General features: G+C 40.5%; 1 protein-coding gene across 2 annotated transcripts in view; it reads right to left on the reverse strand.

The window, feature by feature from the left end:
* PDE4B (phosphodiesterase 4B) overlaps window positions 1-17,896 on the reverse strand; it is a 2,420,935-nt gene that overhangs the window by 1,509,515 nt on the left and 893,524 nt on the right. For both annotated transcript variants that reach the window (XM_069641971.1, XM_069641970.1), the window contains one exon: window positions 7,646-7,881. In XM_069641971.1, coding sequence (XP_069498072.1) covers window positions 7,646-7,881 — 236 coding nt within the window. The remainder of the gene's footprint in view (window positions 1-7,645; window positions 7,882-17,896) is intronic.

The raw sequence follows: 17,896 nt of genomic DNA on the forward strand, positions 1-17,896 counted from the left end.
TGCACTCATTGCAATTGAAAACAAAAAACTCAGAAGCTTAGAGTGTGGTGTAGATTGCGCAAAACAAGACAGGAATTCTAGGTGGAGAGTATTCCACAGAAAAACAAACCTGTGACATCAGCAGCTGCCTATTGTCATCAGCAGCTCCCTATTTTGCCTACACCACAGTATGTGCTTTCTTTCAGAAGCAAGCATTTATGTGGAGATCCAATGTGCAGCATACCAATGTTGGAAGCGGCTGCAACATCACCCTGTGAGTCTGTGAACTGTGCAGTGGGGCCTGACGCTAGATCCTTTCCTCTAACATTCAAAAATGTGGTCAGTCTGGTGATAGCAGCAGCAGCAGCTCAGTGTAAGTTGTCTCACAAATGCATCCAGCGTTCAGAGCTCAGAGATCGGGTGCTGAGACAAGGCACTGTGGTGAGGTGCGGTGAGGGGAAGTGATCTCACCAGGCAAACAGGCAATCTCCAAGCTCCCGATTAGGTGACCCGCTATTGTACCACCAGTGACTCAAGTTAAGGTAAGCTTTCTTACCCAGCTCATGGCAGTGAGTGCATTCAGCACCGTGCAGTGAACGTCAGCAATAAGGCAGCCTTCTTGGATGTGTGCTGGGTCCGTGCCGGGCCCTTTGATCATTGGGAGGTCAGAGTGGTGCCTTGAGGTCCCTGTGCCGCATACCATCCCCCACCTGGAGGGAGTGCTCTGTTTGGATGGCTGGTGGAGGATTCTTCTTTTCGCATTGGCTGGCTTTTGCCCTGGTATTGTACACTTTTGAAAACATGTGCCAGTTGTCTGTGATTGCTCTATCAAGTCTGGGAGCAGTCATGCTCGACTGGATAGGCGTCTGCTGCTTTCTACCAAATTATAGTGCTCCTAAGTCCCCATTTATTGTGAAGTCATGGGTTAAGCCTTCAGTGTAGTTCTGCAGTGTTTTGGGTTCCCAGTTCTGGAGCCGCTCACACAGCCAGTTTTATTTTATTTTGGTATGATTTTATAGACTGTGGTAAGCGAGCATCCCTGCTATAGAAGAGACCATAGTGAGTACGATTTCCTTGTCATCAATAGGATTCGGGAGAATTCATGTATAAGTCGGGGAAAAATGTTTACAACTTGATTAGTGGGGTAAACATAGGAGTTGCCTCGTTGGCCACAGAGTTGGGCGCCCCAGCAGCATTATCCCTTGCAATGGAGTTGCCTTTACCAGAGTCTCCAATTACAGTGTCTGCTGGCCCTTCCCTGGATCTTGTCCCACCCCCCTCAAAACAGCAGGTTGTTAAATGGGGGCTAGAGGTGACTGGCCAGAAGGTGAAACATAAAGTCTCTAAACCAATTGCATCCTACTTCACCTCAATGAAAAAGAATAAAGTCTCAGACTCTCAATTACCTTCAACATCAGGAATTATGGGTGAATTAAATTCTATGATTCCCGTCCCTCTTCACCTTGATCCAGTGACTGATGGTGAGCTTTTGGCTATGGACGAGGTTGCGGATGATGGGCCGGGATCGGAAAATGACTTTTGTTTAACACCCCTTCCCTTTTCTCAGAAGCCCCTGGAACGGATTTAGACTCTTCAGTAACCTCTTATGTGTCAGCCCCAGCACAAAAAATAAATGTCCTCAGTAATTAGGACCACAGATAACACAGTGACTGGAGCATTGGAACCTGTATTATTAGAACTGAACCAGGTGTTCATTATTGGATCTGTTTGAGAATTTACAGTAGGACTCTCAATCGCATGTGGTTATGTTGGACTTAATCTGGGGAAAATTGAAACACAGGGGCAATGCTCATTAATAAAAGAAGATTCTATCGTGGGGTCTGAACTAATGATTGAGAAGTCACTAGCTAACCCCGAGCTGATTTTCACTGGGGGAGACTCTCATGGTGAAATAGAAGGAGGTGCTCATAGTAAAGCCGAAGGAGGAAGTTGGGGGTGGGCGGCAGTCAAAGGCCCAGCCCTTGCCCAATTGTGCCATACAAACTAAAGGTAACCAGTTAAAAATAATCTAAGAACACCAAGCAAACTAAGCTTTCTAATTCAAATGCAAAATCCTTCATTTGAATCTTTGTCTATCCCTACTGGTCAAACACAGGTTATGAAACCTGTAGACAAACATGCTAGTTTTATGTCTCGAGTAAGGGAAATTCAAGGTAAAGAGACATTATTTCTACCCCCAAGTCCACTCATGTAGAAAATAATACCTTGATTAATTTGAGTGTTAGTCGGAACGATTCAGCTGCTCAAACCACCTTTGCCTCAGAGAAACAAACACAGTGTGATATAAGCATGCCATCTTGCACTAGGGAGATTTGGATAATGGCTTTTGGGGGGAGAAACAGAGGGTTTTCATGGGGACTATACGATCAGCGATTAGGGATCACATTTTAATAACCTCCCTCTGGGTGAAAGTTCGCAGTGGGTGGGGAAGGGTAAAGAGAGGCAGTATAGCACAGGAGATGGTCTGGTATGATAGATATAAGCATACAGAATTGCCTGGATTACAAGATTGCCAAACTGAGTCCTCCTTATATCGCCCACGGCATCCTTTTTAGAGTCAATGGATGGCGATCCCCTAGTTTTGTATTGAGCGGAGTGTGAAAGGTCTAGAAGAGAGAGTCAACGATGACAGGGGAATCACATGAATTAGCCTACTGTTATCAATGGCAATATATACAGAAAAAAAGATCAAGTAACATTGTAAACAACAACATGAGGAGCACAAGGTAGAATGTGTATGTTATGACACAAGATTAATGCTGCTGAATCACACAGTCATTTTGAGGCTGCTTACACAGATTCCCTGTTTGAGGGCAATCTCTACAAAAGATATTGAAAGAGTCGAATTCCCTTTTAGGGACAGAACCGATGCGGTTATGGTGATGTGTTCTCTCATGTTGATTTGCAGATGGGGCAGAAGACTATGGGATGATTGGGCGGACTAAAGGACTTAGATGGTATGGAGTTGAGAGACCCTTCTACGTGGGAGAACAAGAGTTATTGCTCTGTTCAAGATCAAGGAGCTGTGGAAAAACTAGAATGCATGATTTGAATGACTTGGCTGGGACTTCATCTTTGGGTGACGTAGATCCACAATGGAAGCATTGGTAAAGAATCACGTAATTTAACAATTTTATGCTGGAATAGTTGTGGTCATAATCATCTATTCACTAACCCGATTCTAGGGAAATATTTACAACGTTACGTGATAATGTTTATACAAGAACATTGGTTATTAGAGGCAGCGGTCATGGATGGGTACTTGACAATGTTCTCTGCCGCAGAAAAGGGCGCCAAGGGGAGACCCACAGAGGTCATTGTAATCTTGATAAAAGAAGGCTCAGGGGTCACCATAGACCATCAACTTATAGGGAATAGAACTTTACTTGCAGTCCAAATAACCATAACGGTCAGAGGAATAAACATGAGGATCCTACTGTTTTACATCTATTGGCATAATCTAGCATGTAAAATGAAGTCTGCACTGAAGGATGTGATTGTTCTTATATCCAATTGGCCTTCCACTTGGATTGATGGTTCGATAATTTTGGGTGGAGATTTGAATGCTTTCTGCTTCTCTAATTTTAGTAGTTGTGTTATGGCAGGGCGGACCCCTTCCTTGTTAAAAATAAAACATGGCAAGAGATGGTTGCAAAGTTTGGAATCTCTTGGCCTTTATCGGTTAAATGGGGCAACTCGTGGAAGACTCACCAAGTCAAATTACCTTAGCTAGGGGCTAGAGACATTCTATTTTAGATTACATATTTGTTGATGAGGGTCTTTTTCATACATGTCTATTCTTTAAAGTGATCCCGAGTGAATGGAGTAATCAGGATATGATAGCAGCTGAGTTCGAAATTCCCTTAGATATGGGTTTTGGTCGGACTCTGGCTGCAATCACAGTCAACCAACAGGCAAAAAGAATAACACAGAACCACTGCAAAGCGTCTCTTGTGAATAAGAGAGCGGCTGGGCTATTTGCCGCTACATACTTGGATTGGAAGATGGAAACATTTACTCCAAAACACTTTAGCACTTTTTAGGGGATATTTTAATCAAGGGTGAATTTAAATTCAAATATGGCCCTGTCAAACATTTTCACCAGTTTGATCTCATGGTATGGGAACAAAAAAAGAGTTTTGAGGAAGAAAATCAAAGAAAATGTGAACAGTATAGTGATCTTTTGACTCAAGCAAATGAGGTTAAACGGGCAAAACAATTGTATCGTCTTTGGAGCAAATTGCATAAAAAACTACTTTTACAATATGATGGCAAATTGATGCTGGAATCTTTATGTAAATCTGATGTTACATCCTTCTGGCATCTCATTAATAACCTGGGGAGAAATCAGGAAGATTTGCAATTAAACCCTATTGAGGATCAACAATGGATTACTTATTATGAGGAAATAATTGGGCTGAATTCACCTGTGGTCCTTCCCCCTATACAGTTAGATAATATGGGTGATAATTGGCAACTCTCTTGAGTTGGATGCGGTGTTTGACATTATAAAGCCAGTAGCAAATCTAGAGCGACAGGGCCAAATGGACTTTCAAACCTGTTTTTTAAGGATGATCAAGTTATGTAGTCAACCATTTTAACCTTATATTTTCATCAAATTTTAAAAGATCAGAGTATTCCTGTTAGTTGACAAGCTGCCAATTTGATCTTAATTTTTAAGAGAGTGGATCGAAATAACCCATGCAATTATAGGCGTATCTCGGTTTTAGATGCTGATAGCAAAGTCTTTGTGACCTTGCAATTGAAACAACTGAAGGCCTGGCCAACCCTAGTTGGTCACATTCAAAAATGGCAGACCAGCTTCCGGAAGAATTATAGTGCTAATCTTAATGGCCTTTTATTGAGATATGTCCAAAACTTAACTCTCAATGGGAAATCTGATGCCACTTATGTGGCATGTATAGGCCTGATGGCAGCCTTCGATATGGTTAACAGACATCTTTATTGGCAGAAGTTGGATAGCTGAAATATTCCTGCCAGGCTGTTAAGACTGATTGTTGCTCTGCATGATAGAACACACATAAGGGTAAGACTCAACATACAGGGGGAAGCAACAAGACACATCTCAATCATCTCTGGAGTTAGACAGGGGTTCATTTTTGCCCCCTGTCTTTTTAATTTATAGGCATCAGATTTGGGAGAGATATTGGAGAAATGTGCATTTGCATCACCCAGGCTGAATAACCAGCGCTTAATTTGGATTGCATAGGCCGATGATTTTCTTTTGTTTGGCCAGACACCACCGGGTTTGCAGAAATTAATTGACGCATTCAGCTCATACTCCAAGACCAATAATCTTATTATTAACCAAACCAAGACGAAGGTAATTAGATTTACAAGAACAGGTAACGTTATCCCATTGTCTTGGTTGGTGGAGGGAAAACACTGGAGATTGTAGATGCCATTGTGCATTTGGCCTTTTATATGACAGCTAAATCCACCAAGCCAGATACAAGGGCACACTATATTCAGAGAACGACTGGTTTCATAATTTAAAATCAAAATGGTAGATGGGAAGTACAGGAAGTTGGTAATACTCCTGGCCTTTACATTTTAACAGGGTAAAATTATACCTAAATTACTTTATGGTATACAAATGTACAACTACTGGTCAAAAGAGAAATTATATCGTGCCTCCCATTGCAATAAATATATGTATATTGGTCTACGCCAAGCTGCTCGAAAGTCGCTTGCGAGAGAATCCGTGTTGCAAGGTCCTGACCTTAAATCAATGTAAGCCGCCATTTTAGCCCAATCCGCCATTTTAGGATTCGCTTTGTAAAAGTCACCCTGTGAGTTAAAATGGTGGACGATGTCATTCCAATGTACAACATGGCCGTCTTGACCTCTGTACATAGCTAATATGTAACTTGCCTGCAGGCCACTTGTTGAGGTCGTGAACTGAGACCTTGGCCTTCGTTAACTTGTGTGTAAAAGGATTACTCGTGCAACGAAACTAATCCACGAGTATATGTTGAAACAATGTATTCAAATACTGAACGTAGAACACTTGTTTTACTACATTGTATTAATGTTTGAGAAGGCCTGCATGGAAAGATCTTAGAATACACATTTATTTCATAAGCTTGTTGATACATGCATTAAAGGCAAACCAGTTATATGCGGTTGTTCGAGACTTGGCACGAACCCTAGATCAGTGATGTATTACATGGAATATTAAACTGAAGTGGGGCTGGACATCGTGCCCACCAAGTGTATAAAAAGCGAATGCATTCTAATGTACAACGTCTCTCACTGAACACTCTGAACCACGCTGGAGTTCGTTGTGTTGTACTGAGGGCCGATAGCTATCTGATTTTGCACTGTTTTGTAACTGGATTCAGTATAAAATAAAGTACTTTGTATGTTCCTTTGTAACCCGTGTTCGGTGTATTTCCTTTTGGGGTTCTCAGCCTCGATATTTTGATTCTGTTTTCACATACTATTTTTTTAACATGCTTCCAGCTCTGGAGGCGCAAATGTGGACGAAGCTATTTAAAGTCCCTAATTCACTTCCGATGGCTATTATTTGGTACAAATTCGGTGTCCAATCTTTAACATGAAGAGGTATGTACAATCTTCTCAACCTTTATTGTAAAATGTTTAATGCTGAAGATACCACTCTCTATGGTGATATTTTGTCGACCATGAACGTTTCTTTAGAAGGGTGTATTGTCAATGCCCCCTTTGCTTTTGGGAAAGAATGTGAGGGTATCCTGCACGACGCAGGTTCTAATCATGAGGAGCTACAATTAAGACCACAGTACACTAAGACACCTTTCAGAAACCCTGGGATTGGATTAATACCATTGAATTGATCTACAGTTACAATTCCCTGTCATATTTATGGTCAGACCATAAGAAAGAGGGAGTGATGGCACACCTTTTGTCTATATACCCTAGCTGCGCTGCGAGAAGTGATTTTCTGAGGTTCCAACTTGACAAAAGAAATTCTTCTGAGATATAATATAATTGACCACACAGAGAGGAAATCAAGATACTGTGCAGAGGAGAAGGAGGTGGAAACAATCAGACATATCATGGTGGAATGTCCTTCATTGCTTTCTCAGCTTCAGAGGTATTTTCATCATTTAACCCCTATGGGGGCTCCAGTTGAAGAGGATTATTTTTGGAAGAGATATTTAGATGGATCCGTAACTGCGGATTTGATAGCAGTCGTGGGTTTCCTTACATCAATAAATCTTAGCCAAGGTGAAGTTATTTCATTCGCCAAAGAGAGAGGTGGATTTCTATTTTAGGTTTTTTTACTCACATTTCTGATAATATGGTGGTATTTCATTTTGTGTGCATGCTTGAATTATCTGTAAATTATATGAAATTAATTGTTTAATTAGTTTTTATCAATGGTACTGTAAAATGTTTTATGAATTGTATATGAATGAAATTCTAACTGTTGGTAAAAAAAAAAGCTTTGCAAAAAAAAATTCTGTGTAGACAAAATGATTTGTGTACACAGCTGTGACCAGTTTCTTATAAAAATGGCTGACACGTAATGACAGATATTTATTTGATCTTGTATCGAAAACCATAATTTGACAATCACGTTCTGCACATTATTTTTTCAAAAATGTATATTTTAATATTTCTTAAAAACATTACTTACCGGGTCCTTTCAATCGGGGTTATATCAATTCTTGGCGGCACAGCCAACCTCAGACTTGTGGGCCGTAGCACACTGTCTTCTTCTGGTGTCCTTACCATTTCCATCTGCCTTTGGTACAATGGAGGCAACAGCAACCCGCCTGAGCAGCATCGCCTTCCTCTCCAGAGATCGATTCCAGCGCAGTTATTCGAACTGGAGGATTTAGTTAGGCCACATCCTACAAGGAGTTTGGCAGACTGAAACAAAGGAGCAAAATAAAAATGCAATGAAAATCGAGGCCCAAACATGATTGTGAATGCATTCAGTGAGGCATTTTTGTCTCAGAAAACAATATCTGTTTATTGCTTGCCCTAAAAGTGTCTGTGACATTGTCAAACTGAGGTTCAAACATATGGCTTTGCCGAAGAAGACATCAAACTCTAAATTGCTCAGTTTGGATAGAGCGAGCCGTAACAAAAATGTTGCTCATATTCCTTATCTGTTTTAATTGTTGAATGATATTCTGTTGCTTAGACCAAACTGTTTTAATGTTGTCTCCCTCTCATCCCAATTCTGGTGACCAGTCAACATTCCTTAGGGCCTGCACTGAATTCGTTAATTTTCCTACACCGATCCGAAAATGTATATTGTTGTGATGATGAGTATAATTATTATTATTCTACTATATAGTATATTTACTCAAATATTTTTGGCAATCGAATTGCAAAAAAAACCCATATATTTATACATATGCACACATCAATGCATATATATATATATATATATATATATACATGAAAAAATGATGAAAAACTGAACATGTCATTTTAGATATCAAACTAAGAAACGAATTGTGTGTTGCCACACGATAGCCTCATATGCACTCCTAGAGGAACAGAGCTCCAAAGAAAGGTAAATGTATTTGAAGTCCGGAGGTCCCAACTAGGAGAATCCAAACAGGAGTACAGATTTGGTTCTGCATATAGTCACATACAGTAAACACAACGTTCAATATTTGTTCTCCTCATAGAGAGAATAAGGGAATTAATTTCAATTACATATAAAAAAAGGATCATGTATCTACAACTTGATTTTTCAAACCACAACAGTTGGTGTACAATTTGGTTTTTAATTTGCAGAAACAATACTCGCTTGAAGTCAGCAGTACACAATATTGACATATACCAAGTATGTGAAGTACGTTCAAATGTGCATTAAATCATATTCATAAAACAGATGAGTATCTTTTTGACAGCCAAATTAGCTTGGCTATAGTTTAAACTCCGACATAGGTTCAACAAAACAAAAAGTTATTTTAATGTACAAGCGTTCTTTCACAAATCCAAAGTAAAACAAATGACTGGTGTTCACAACATCCACACACAGCCATATAGAAAGGCCTTGTGAATTCAATTGTCCCAGATAGCACCATAAGGTCTGCTTAATTGCCTAGGCGTTTCGGACTAGAAAAGAGTCCCTCTTCAGGGCTGGTCTTACTATTGGTTCCGACTGATCGATATATCAGTAATGTGGATACCTAGGGGATTGTAAACAAGAGGAATAGCTATAATCTCGGAATGGAAGTAGTGTAAAGTCTCAATGAAGTAAAGGCAAGGAAGTGAGGACAAGTATACCCAACCTTCCATTCCACAGTGACAGCTTCTCATGGAAGTTTGGCCGTACTGGAGTGCAATAGCGCACTGGAGTAGGGTGCAGGTTCGTGACGACAGCAGGAAATCGGAATCTCTAAGATGTTAAAAATAAAGATAAAACTCTATTGTAAAGATGAGGTATACTCTGTTCATCAACTGTAGACTGTAGCTCTTCTCTGTATGCCATCCCGTGACATATGTTACTATTGCGTGTTGCATCTAAAGAAAACCAATGTAGGTTTACAAACTAAGCCTCGTGCCATGTTCAAGCCTCTACCTATATTTAAATTCAGGGGTGGTCACAGACCAGGAGATATTTATTGCAAAAACCTCAAATGTCCATAAAGGACCGTACGTGTTCGATCAGAATACTGCTACCATAGTGTACTGACACACAAAGGCCCCAAAGCAGGGGTGATGATTGCTGTCCTCATGGGGCCGATTAGAGTAATAATCTATACAATCTAGTAAACGTTGTCCGACATTCGTGGCAGTCTTTCCGCGGTCAGAACGCTAACTAATTTCCATCAACAAAGTGCAGGCTACAACAGGCTCAAGTAAGAGGCTCACGGTCATACAGCGATCCGAACGCTGAGCCTCTGAAATGCAAGTCACAGAGGCTCAAGTTAATTGCTTGTATTTTACTTCCTCAGAGGGGAACACTGGAGACAGACACCCGACACGAAAGCGCGGCGCTGAGTCCTCTGTTTTGGTTGCTATAGTAATACAAGGCATGCGCGTCGAATCCATTACCCACCATCTTGGTGTGGGACATTGCATGTAGTCTACGTGGATATCTACGCTACAATACACCGGAGGGCGTAGAAGTGCAGACAAGTCTGCCATTTTGTCCAATCAAGAAATATAATCACCAAGATGCGTAGATGCTCTGTAGCAAAAACTGTACAGTTCCCCACGCACCCATCGTGCTTGATATACATATCCTGCGGTTAATAAAGGACTAAACATATGCAAAAAGATATGTCAGATACACATGCGGACATGGGGGAAGTGCAGACAAAATCTGCTCTGGCCCCCATGTCAGCTATTACAATCAAAATCTAAATCAAACCCCCATAAGGGTCCTGATTGATGTCAGTCAGTAGTGAAGAAAGCGAAGGTAGGGAGAAGTCTAATCCTGGGCAGAAAAATACTCCGGATACGATTGCGGACATGGGGGAAGTGCAAACTAAGTCTGCTTGGGGCCCCATGTACATCATAACAATCGAAGTCAACCACTGAAAAAGGGGGGGGCTCGATTTATGTCAGTCAATGGTGAAGGCAGGAAACGTGAGGAAGATCTCAAACAAGGTCTAGAAGAGCCACCCTTGACCTAAGCAATTCCTTAATGGTCTCCGAGGGGATAGAGGATATTTTAGATATAAATACATTACAAGTTAAGAATTGCCATTAGAAGTGCAATCATGCATAGATGTGCATGTGTAAACATATCTCATTGTGATGCATGACGCTACAAATCTAGAGGCCTGGATTTGATGGTCAACCAGTGTTGCACAATGGTTTATAAAACATGTGGGCAAATTCGTTGTGCACCTTGGGCCAGATTCTCAAAACTAATTATTTGCACAAACCTGAGTTGTTCAATAAATGTGCAAGAAATGTAGCAAAAATATATGTGCTAGAATGTGTTGTCCAACTCCAGGCCTCAAGGGCCAGATCCATGTTGGATTTTCATTATACTCCTCATTAGTATTCATGGGATAAATTTGCATACAATGATTCTAAATGTATGCACATTTTTCGTCATGAATACTAATGAAGGATGTCATGAAAACCTGCCAGGTTTCAGCCCCTCATGGCCTGGAGTTTGCACAGAAATGTAATAGTGTAGAGACAATGCAAAAAAGATTTGCAATGTGGATGGAAAGGACAGAAATCAAGGAAATCAAGAGTGGAAGCGCAGAGACCCCCGACCCAAAAGTACACAAACATTGTTCAAATCTCCAATTCACAAAAAAAGCTTTGTATGATTTTCTCTAATGATAAAGTGAAGCGATTGCCCCATGCAAGAGGCCACAATTGGACATGAGTTTACAATAAGTGTAAACTACTACCATGGAACACCTTTTGGAATGTAGTTTTTTTGATAAACTATTATATGCTTTGGTGTTCAAGTCTCTACAGTATTAAAAGCAAGACAACCTTGCTCCATAACTCTATTTGTAGGGGGAGTTGAAAGTGTTGCTCCATTTTTGAGATGTGGTACAAACCTACTGCTCGAGTCCAAGTGCCAGGAAGTCCTGAACACAAGCTCTAAACAATTCTGTTGTATGAATCCCTTGCTCAAATTTGATGGCTTTCCTCGGAAATCTCATTGGAAAAGACTGAACACAGTAAGGGATGGAAGTTGGCACAAAGAACATCAGGTCGAAGACAACTATTGAATATGAATGTCTTTTGGTGGTATTGACCATCAAAATCTATACCTGGAAAGAGAATTGACTTTGGTTAAGGGAAATGCACCAAATCCCTCTGAGGACAGCACAGCCTTATCAGATACAATTAAATATGCAGGTGTCTCCTAAACATGGAAACCGCACTTGGTGATCAGGGACCGCATGTCAGCCTTGCTGGCTTCTACTGCATGGAGCATTTTCTTCATCTGCATAGTTTTTAACTGAGAAGAGGTTTTGATTTTCCTTGGGCCCCACTTACAAGAGCATTGCTTATCGATTTGTGAATAAACCATCCAGGAAAATACATTTTATTCGTTTGGAGGACACCTATCTAAATCCTCTAGTAGTTTCTTTTCTCCATATCTTATACACAGTGTGCATGCCCCTCATAAATCCACATGTCCTAGATTAAACAGCAGTATAGATGGAATCGTCACACACTAATATTCAGATTCAATTGAATTTCTTAGAAGACCATAAATTCCTGTTGCAAGATACACTGCAAATCATTTAAGCCCCTAACCAATTCCTGTTATCAACGGACACAGCCTCGCAAGTGCCTGACTTCTTTCAGCCGCTCTCTACCCCTTGAACGACTGTCTCAATCGTTCTGTTATTCAACATCACTCCACCTGTATATTAAATTGGCCCACATTCCGGTTCATTACCTGACAATTTCAATTGACCTTTTCTTAGAAAATCTGGACAATGGCTCATAATATTAGAAATAATTATATGCATGAAACCATTTTACTGCACTTGTTTTCCACAAACATTGCAAAACAAACCGTACAACTGTAATGAGTTAATCCTGGGCCTGATCCATCAATTTAAACAAGCATTTTTCACCCAGCACTAAGCCCCGTTGACACCTTCCTTCAACTAGTCATTGGCACGTTCCCTCTTAATCCTAAACTGACCCCACCTCAGCCTATTTATTGCCATACTGGATCAAGAGTAAGTCAGTAGGTCCAGAGGGCAAAGAGTCCCCTTCCTCGCCTTTCTCCACGTTCAACTCCCGGCTCCTGATTCACACCATTGAGGTTCACTAGGTTCACTAGAGGAAGGAACCTTACCACATGACAAACGTACCCTCTGCGATCTGTCGATCATCAAGACGCACCGCTCTGCTCTGGTCTGAAACAGGAGCACATGCCTCTCTCACACAGGCACACAGATTAGCGGTCGCTTCCCACAATCATCAGGTTTATGTTTTTGTTAATAACCTTTAGGTGTCTACCCTAAGCTGTACAAATAAAAACGAAAAAACATTACAACACAAACTACTTTAGGCAGCAACAATGTACTCAATATGTTTTGCAGGATGATCTCACACTGCCTCATCACGAGTTTGGCGGTAACCCTTAAACGCGTCAGGAATGCTATTACCGCTGCATTTAAAGGTCCGCCAAATCACAGGCTTGGTGGATTTTCGGGGCTATTACCGCTGGCGGTAATACAGCCGGCGGCAATAGCGCCAAACATTTCCCATTGGGCCCAATGGCGAATGGGAATTTCTCAAATGGGCCCAATGGGGAATGGGGACTTACTGTTCCACCAAACCCGTGATCCGGCGCTAATAGCACCAGGGTGTTTGGCGGTAGGGCTAATAGCCCTGGTGGTAATACCGCCGGAGTTAGCGCCCAACTCGTGATGAGGCCCACATCTCAGAATGTTATCAGGTACAATTTAAAATATATCTTTTTAAAACGTCACAAATACACAGTGTTTGACTTTATCTTAATATGAATGTAAAAATTGTATTACGATTAACCGTATCTGTTTTGAACATTTAACTGATATTGTAAGGTCAACAATCATTAAAACAACTTTCTCAAGATCTGCTTTGTGAGATGAAAGATTTTAACATTACATTGTTTAACAATTGCACTACTTTTGTTAAATTTGTTATGTACAAGGAATGTACTACAGAAGTGGTCGGAAACTGAAGAGACACATGGACCAGAGGTATACATTGGATATTGTAAAATATCATTTATCATACCTTTTTATTTTCAGGTAGTTTTGTATATGGTTTAATGGTTTACATATGGAACTTGGGTTCTATTTGTAGATTTGTATATCTGTTTCCTGAAGTGGAAGACTACATTTCTTGGGTCATACACTTTTAAAATGCTGTTTTTCAGCTTGGTCTTCTGGTCGGCAACTCAAAATGGACTGTTCCAAGGCCAATTAGGAAAATAAGGGTAAATAACAAACCTGGGTGTTTTAAATTAGTTGTTTGGAAGTTTTTTTATTGATATTACATTTTGAGGTTGGAATTCATATATTCTGCATGTGTGCTATAAATCAAGCATTGTTTTCATCGATCAGAGGCCTAGGAAGAAGAGGAAGTCTCAGACAACATAAACTAATGATGTTGTTTGCCAAAACAATGTTACGTTGCAGCATCTAAATTTTGAGGCTCAGCATTGTCCTCTCAATTCAGAGTCATGATGCATGATAGCAAATAACATCACCCAGAAGAGACAGAGAACACAGAAGATGTTTCAGAATTGCTTGCAGACCCGCTCACACAATCCACACCCTCTAAAAAATGTCAGTCGAAGAAAGAGACAATATTCCCTTTTTCCCCAATAGTTTAGGAAAATCTGGAAATAGCACTCACTTAAATAACTGCAGCATCTTTGTAATTAATATATGATTGTGCCCATGGTCTGGACTTCAATCTTCCAAGTGTGGAGGACTTGTCCTCCACAGTCGAATTGAAAACCATAGTACAGCCGGATGACTGGCTATTAAGGGAGCCACACTACATTGTATTCGACTGCTGCCTGATAGAGATAATGAAAATGATTAAATGTGATCATAAATTACGTAGGGCCAATTTGTGGGGAGCTATTGGTGAAGTTTACTCGTGTAGGCATAGGCACAAACCAGAAGATCATGGGTAGCTGTGTCCACAATCATACCACCTTTTCATGGTCTGCTCAACCGATGCTTGGAAAAGTGCCTGCTGTAAAGGTACTTTGTTCATCTGCTTTGTTGTTTAGCGGATCAACATTTAGGAACATTTCTAGTTTCTGTACATTTGTGGGACTTGATTTCCTTGCTAAAACACAATACTGCAAATATCATAAACATTTCTTGTTCCCAGCTATTAGCAAGGCCTGGACTCTCGAACAGATATCAATGGACAATGCTCTCGCTGGCAAAAGGCTCAGGTTTGTTGGGGATGGACAGTGTAACAGTCCTGGGTGTTCTGCTAAATATTTCACTTACCACTTCAAAAACATGCAAAGCAAAAAATTGTGAGTTTAATCATCGTGCAAGTGCCTGAATGTGCATCTTCTATTGTCAAGGAGAAATATGGTTTCATTAAATGTAATGAACTTCTGCAATCCAGAGGAATGCAAATAGAACTGATAGCCACTGGCAGGCATGTTGGAATAGCAAAGTCCATGTGAGAGCAGTTCCCACACATACAGCATCAATATGATATGTGGCATGTCACAAAATCAATTTAAAAAAGAATACAGCTGTTGGTAATAAAAAGATAACGAAAACATTTTAAATTGGTCACAGACCATCAGCAACCATCTTTGGTGGAGCTCCAAAACACTGTGATGGATCTGTAGATATTCTGCTTGAAATATGATGTTTAGTCCTGCACCATTGTTCAAACATACACTCTTGGGGATAAAACAAACTTTTCCACAAAATGGTACATGGACCTTTGAGCAAGGAGCAGGAGTGTAAGAAACAGCGGTTGATGACAGGTTCCCCTCCTCACACAGCACGGGAGAAGATTGACAAAATGCTTTTGAGAGAAATGAAGGGACTCATCGAATTCTATCACACTGGAGATTTGGAGGTGTTTCATAATATGTGCCAAAAGTACAGGCCTAAAAGGTTACATTTCAGCATAGACGGTATGGAGGCCATACCATGACTGGCTGTACTTGCACACTGTGATAATGTTGGTAGGTAACATGCAAACACTGAAGGAACTTTCAGGATGCTTTGTTACAACATGGCGTTTACAAAAAGAAGCAAACAGTGCTCGGCAAAGCTAATCATCCAACAGATGGATTTTGAATTTGTTAAAGATCTAACATTGACTGTGCAGGCCATGCATATGCATGGAATGGCTCCATAATGTGTTCCCAGGGCCCAGTCGATTGCCACACAACATTGCAAAAGAGGTTTGTCCTCCAAAATTTGATCTTGTTGAAAGGTTGATTTCAAGGTGTAAATGATGTGTGGATGTCTTCAGAATTGTGTACAAAGTAAGTTTCAAGCTATAGCCCAATGTTTGGAAACTGTTTTGATTGTACATAACATGTAGTAGTCTATAACTTGCAATGCAATTGTTTAATCATTTATTTTAATTTAATTATTTTTTGTGATGTAATCTAATTAGATATGCATTAATAGTTCTTTTTTTCCTGCCCTTTTTATTTATATTTCCCTCAATATTTTTGATTTGAATTACAACAATAAATGTCAATGTGATTATTTAAAGTATGTGCCTTTATTTCAAAATCATTGAAATGTCATTTTTGATTACATTTCTAGATACAAATGCTTTTTTGTTCTCAAACAATTTCTAAAAGGCTTGGGAACATTTTCATTACGAGAAATAGAACATCACCTAAAAGTAATGTAATCACATTCCTCAATATTTAAAATACAACAGATGCAAGATGTACTATTAAAATTGTTAAAATGTATCTTTCAAACAGGACATGGAATGATGGAACAATAACTATTAATTATATGACTGATAGTAATCAAGCTTTATAACCGGACACAAGTGTGGCCAGAGTAGCCCAATGTTTTCCAGTAGTTCACTTTTTTCAGAGTGCACATTCAGATGCAAATTTCTGGTGAAACAATGTTTAATTAATATGCTAATGAGTCAACCGTTTTTCTTTGGACTTGAACACCATGTTAAAGTCTGATGGTGCAAAATGCTGAGAAAATAGTATGACGATGTAAGGATGTAAGCATGCAACAAAGATGCATTTAATGTGATACTTTGACGCACATTACCTCTCTATCACAAATCATTAAGAGGAATGATTTCACAGTAGTCGTAATTTAAACCTATGTACTGAATGCAATTATGCTTCACTTGGTAAGAACAAGTAAGGAGTAGAGCCAGTTCCACAGGTAGTTGCATTGGCTTGCTAGTCAAGGATAAATATTTTGCAATGTCCACTCAATCTAATCAGCCAGCTTTCATGATTTATGCATCTTTGTCATTTACCCTATTTTACGTACAGCACACTGGGCCTCATTACGACCCAGGCGTTGGACCATGGTGCTAATAGCACCATGGTCAATGCCGGTAACTTACCGACTCCGCCATGGCAGAATGGGGAATTACCACCCCATTCCGAGGTTGGCGGGGCAGTAATTCCCCATGCCGCCATGGCCCTTCCCCATTCCCATTTTTGGCCCTTAGGGCTCAACGGGAATGGGGAAGGCGCTAATTACGGCACTGTAAATTACGGTGCCATAATTAGCTCCTAGGTCCCTTTGCGGGTTGCACTTTAACGCCTGCTTTTGTAAAAGCAGGCGTTAAAGTGCAACCCGCAAAGGGACCTTGTAATCAGGCGTTAAGGGTTTAATGGGGCCGACACCTTTTACGGCGCCGTTAAACTCTTAACGCCTGGGTTGTAATGAGGCCCACCCTATGGTGTTTTTCCATTGCACCAGATCCTTAATGCACCTTCATCGTATGATTACTTACTCTAAAAAGTCATACCTGTTACCGTTGTGCACCATTCCATCACTCTTTACTGACTTCCACTCCCTTACCTGGCATGCCACCCCTTTCATTTGCCCACATTGCCCATCGACAAATTTCTTGTAAATCACCCCCTTCAATTGCCCTGGTTCACATGTACATGTCAGATCACATTTAGTTGCCATTCATGTTATGCAAGACACGAGAAGAAGTTGTGGTCGGGCACTTGATCTTAATTATCGCTATGGGGACTGCCCATGGACAACAGATTGAAAGATGCTGAGGGGACTTGACATCTATTGTGCAGACATACTGCACTTTCTTGTAAAGGTTGCTGCATAGTTCGATTCATGGAAGCAGGGTTAACTGTGCAGGTGTCATCTGTGGATATGGTGATGGAGAGGGAGTAAGTCTGACCAATAATATGTATTTGTGTTGTACACAAAGGGAAGGAGCCTTCCTTCAAAACACTTAACGTTTTCAGAAA

Source organism: Ambystoma mexicanum, chromosome 1q (assembly GCF_040938575.1).
Source record: "Ambystoma mexicanum isolate Mex_15411 chromosome 1q, UKY_AmexF1_1, whole genome shotgun sequence".
NCBI classification, from domain to species: Eukaryota; Metazoa; Chordata; class Amphibia; order Caudata; family Ambystomatidae; genus Ambystoma; species Ambystoma mexicanum.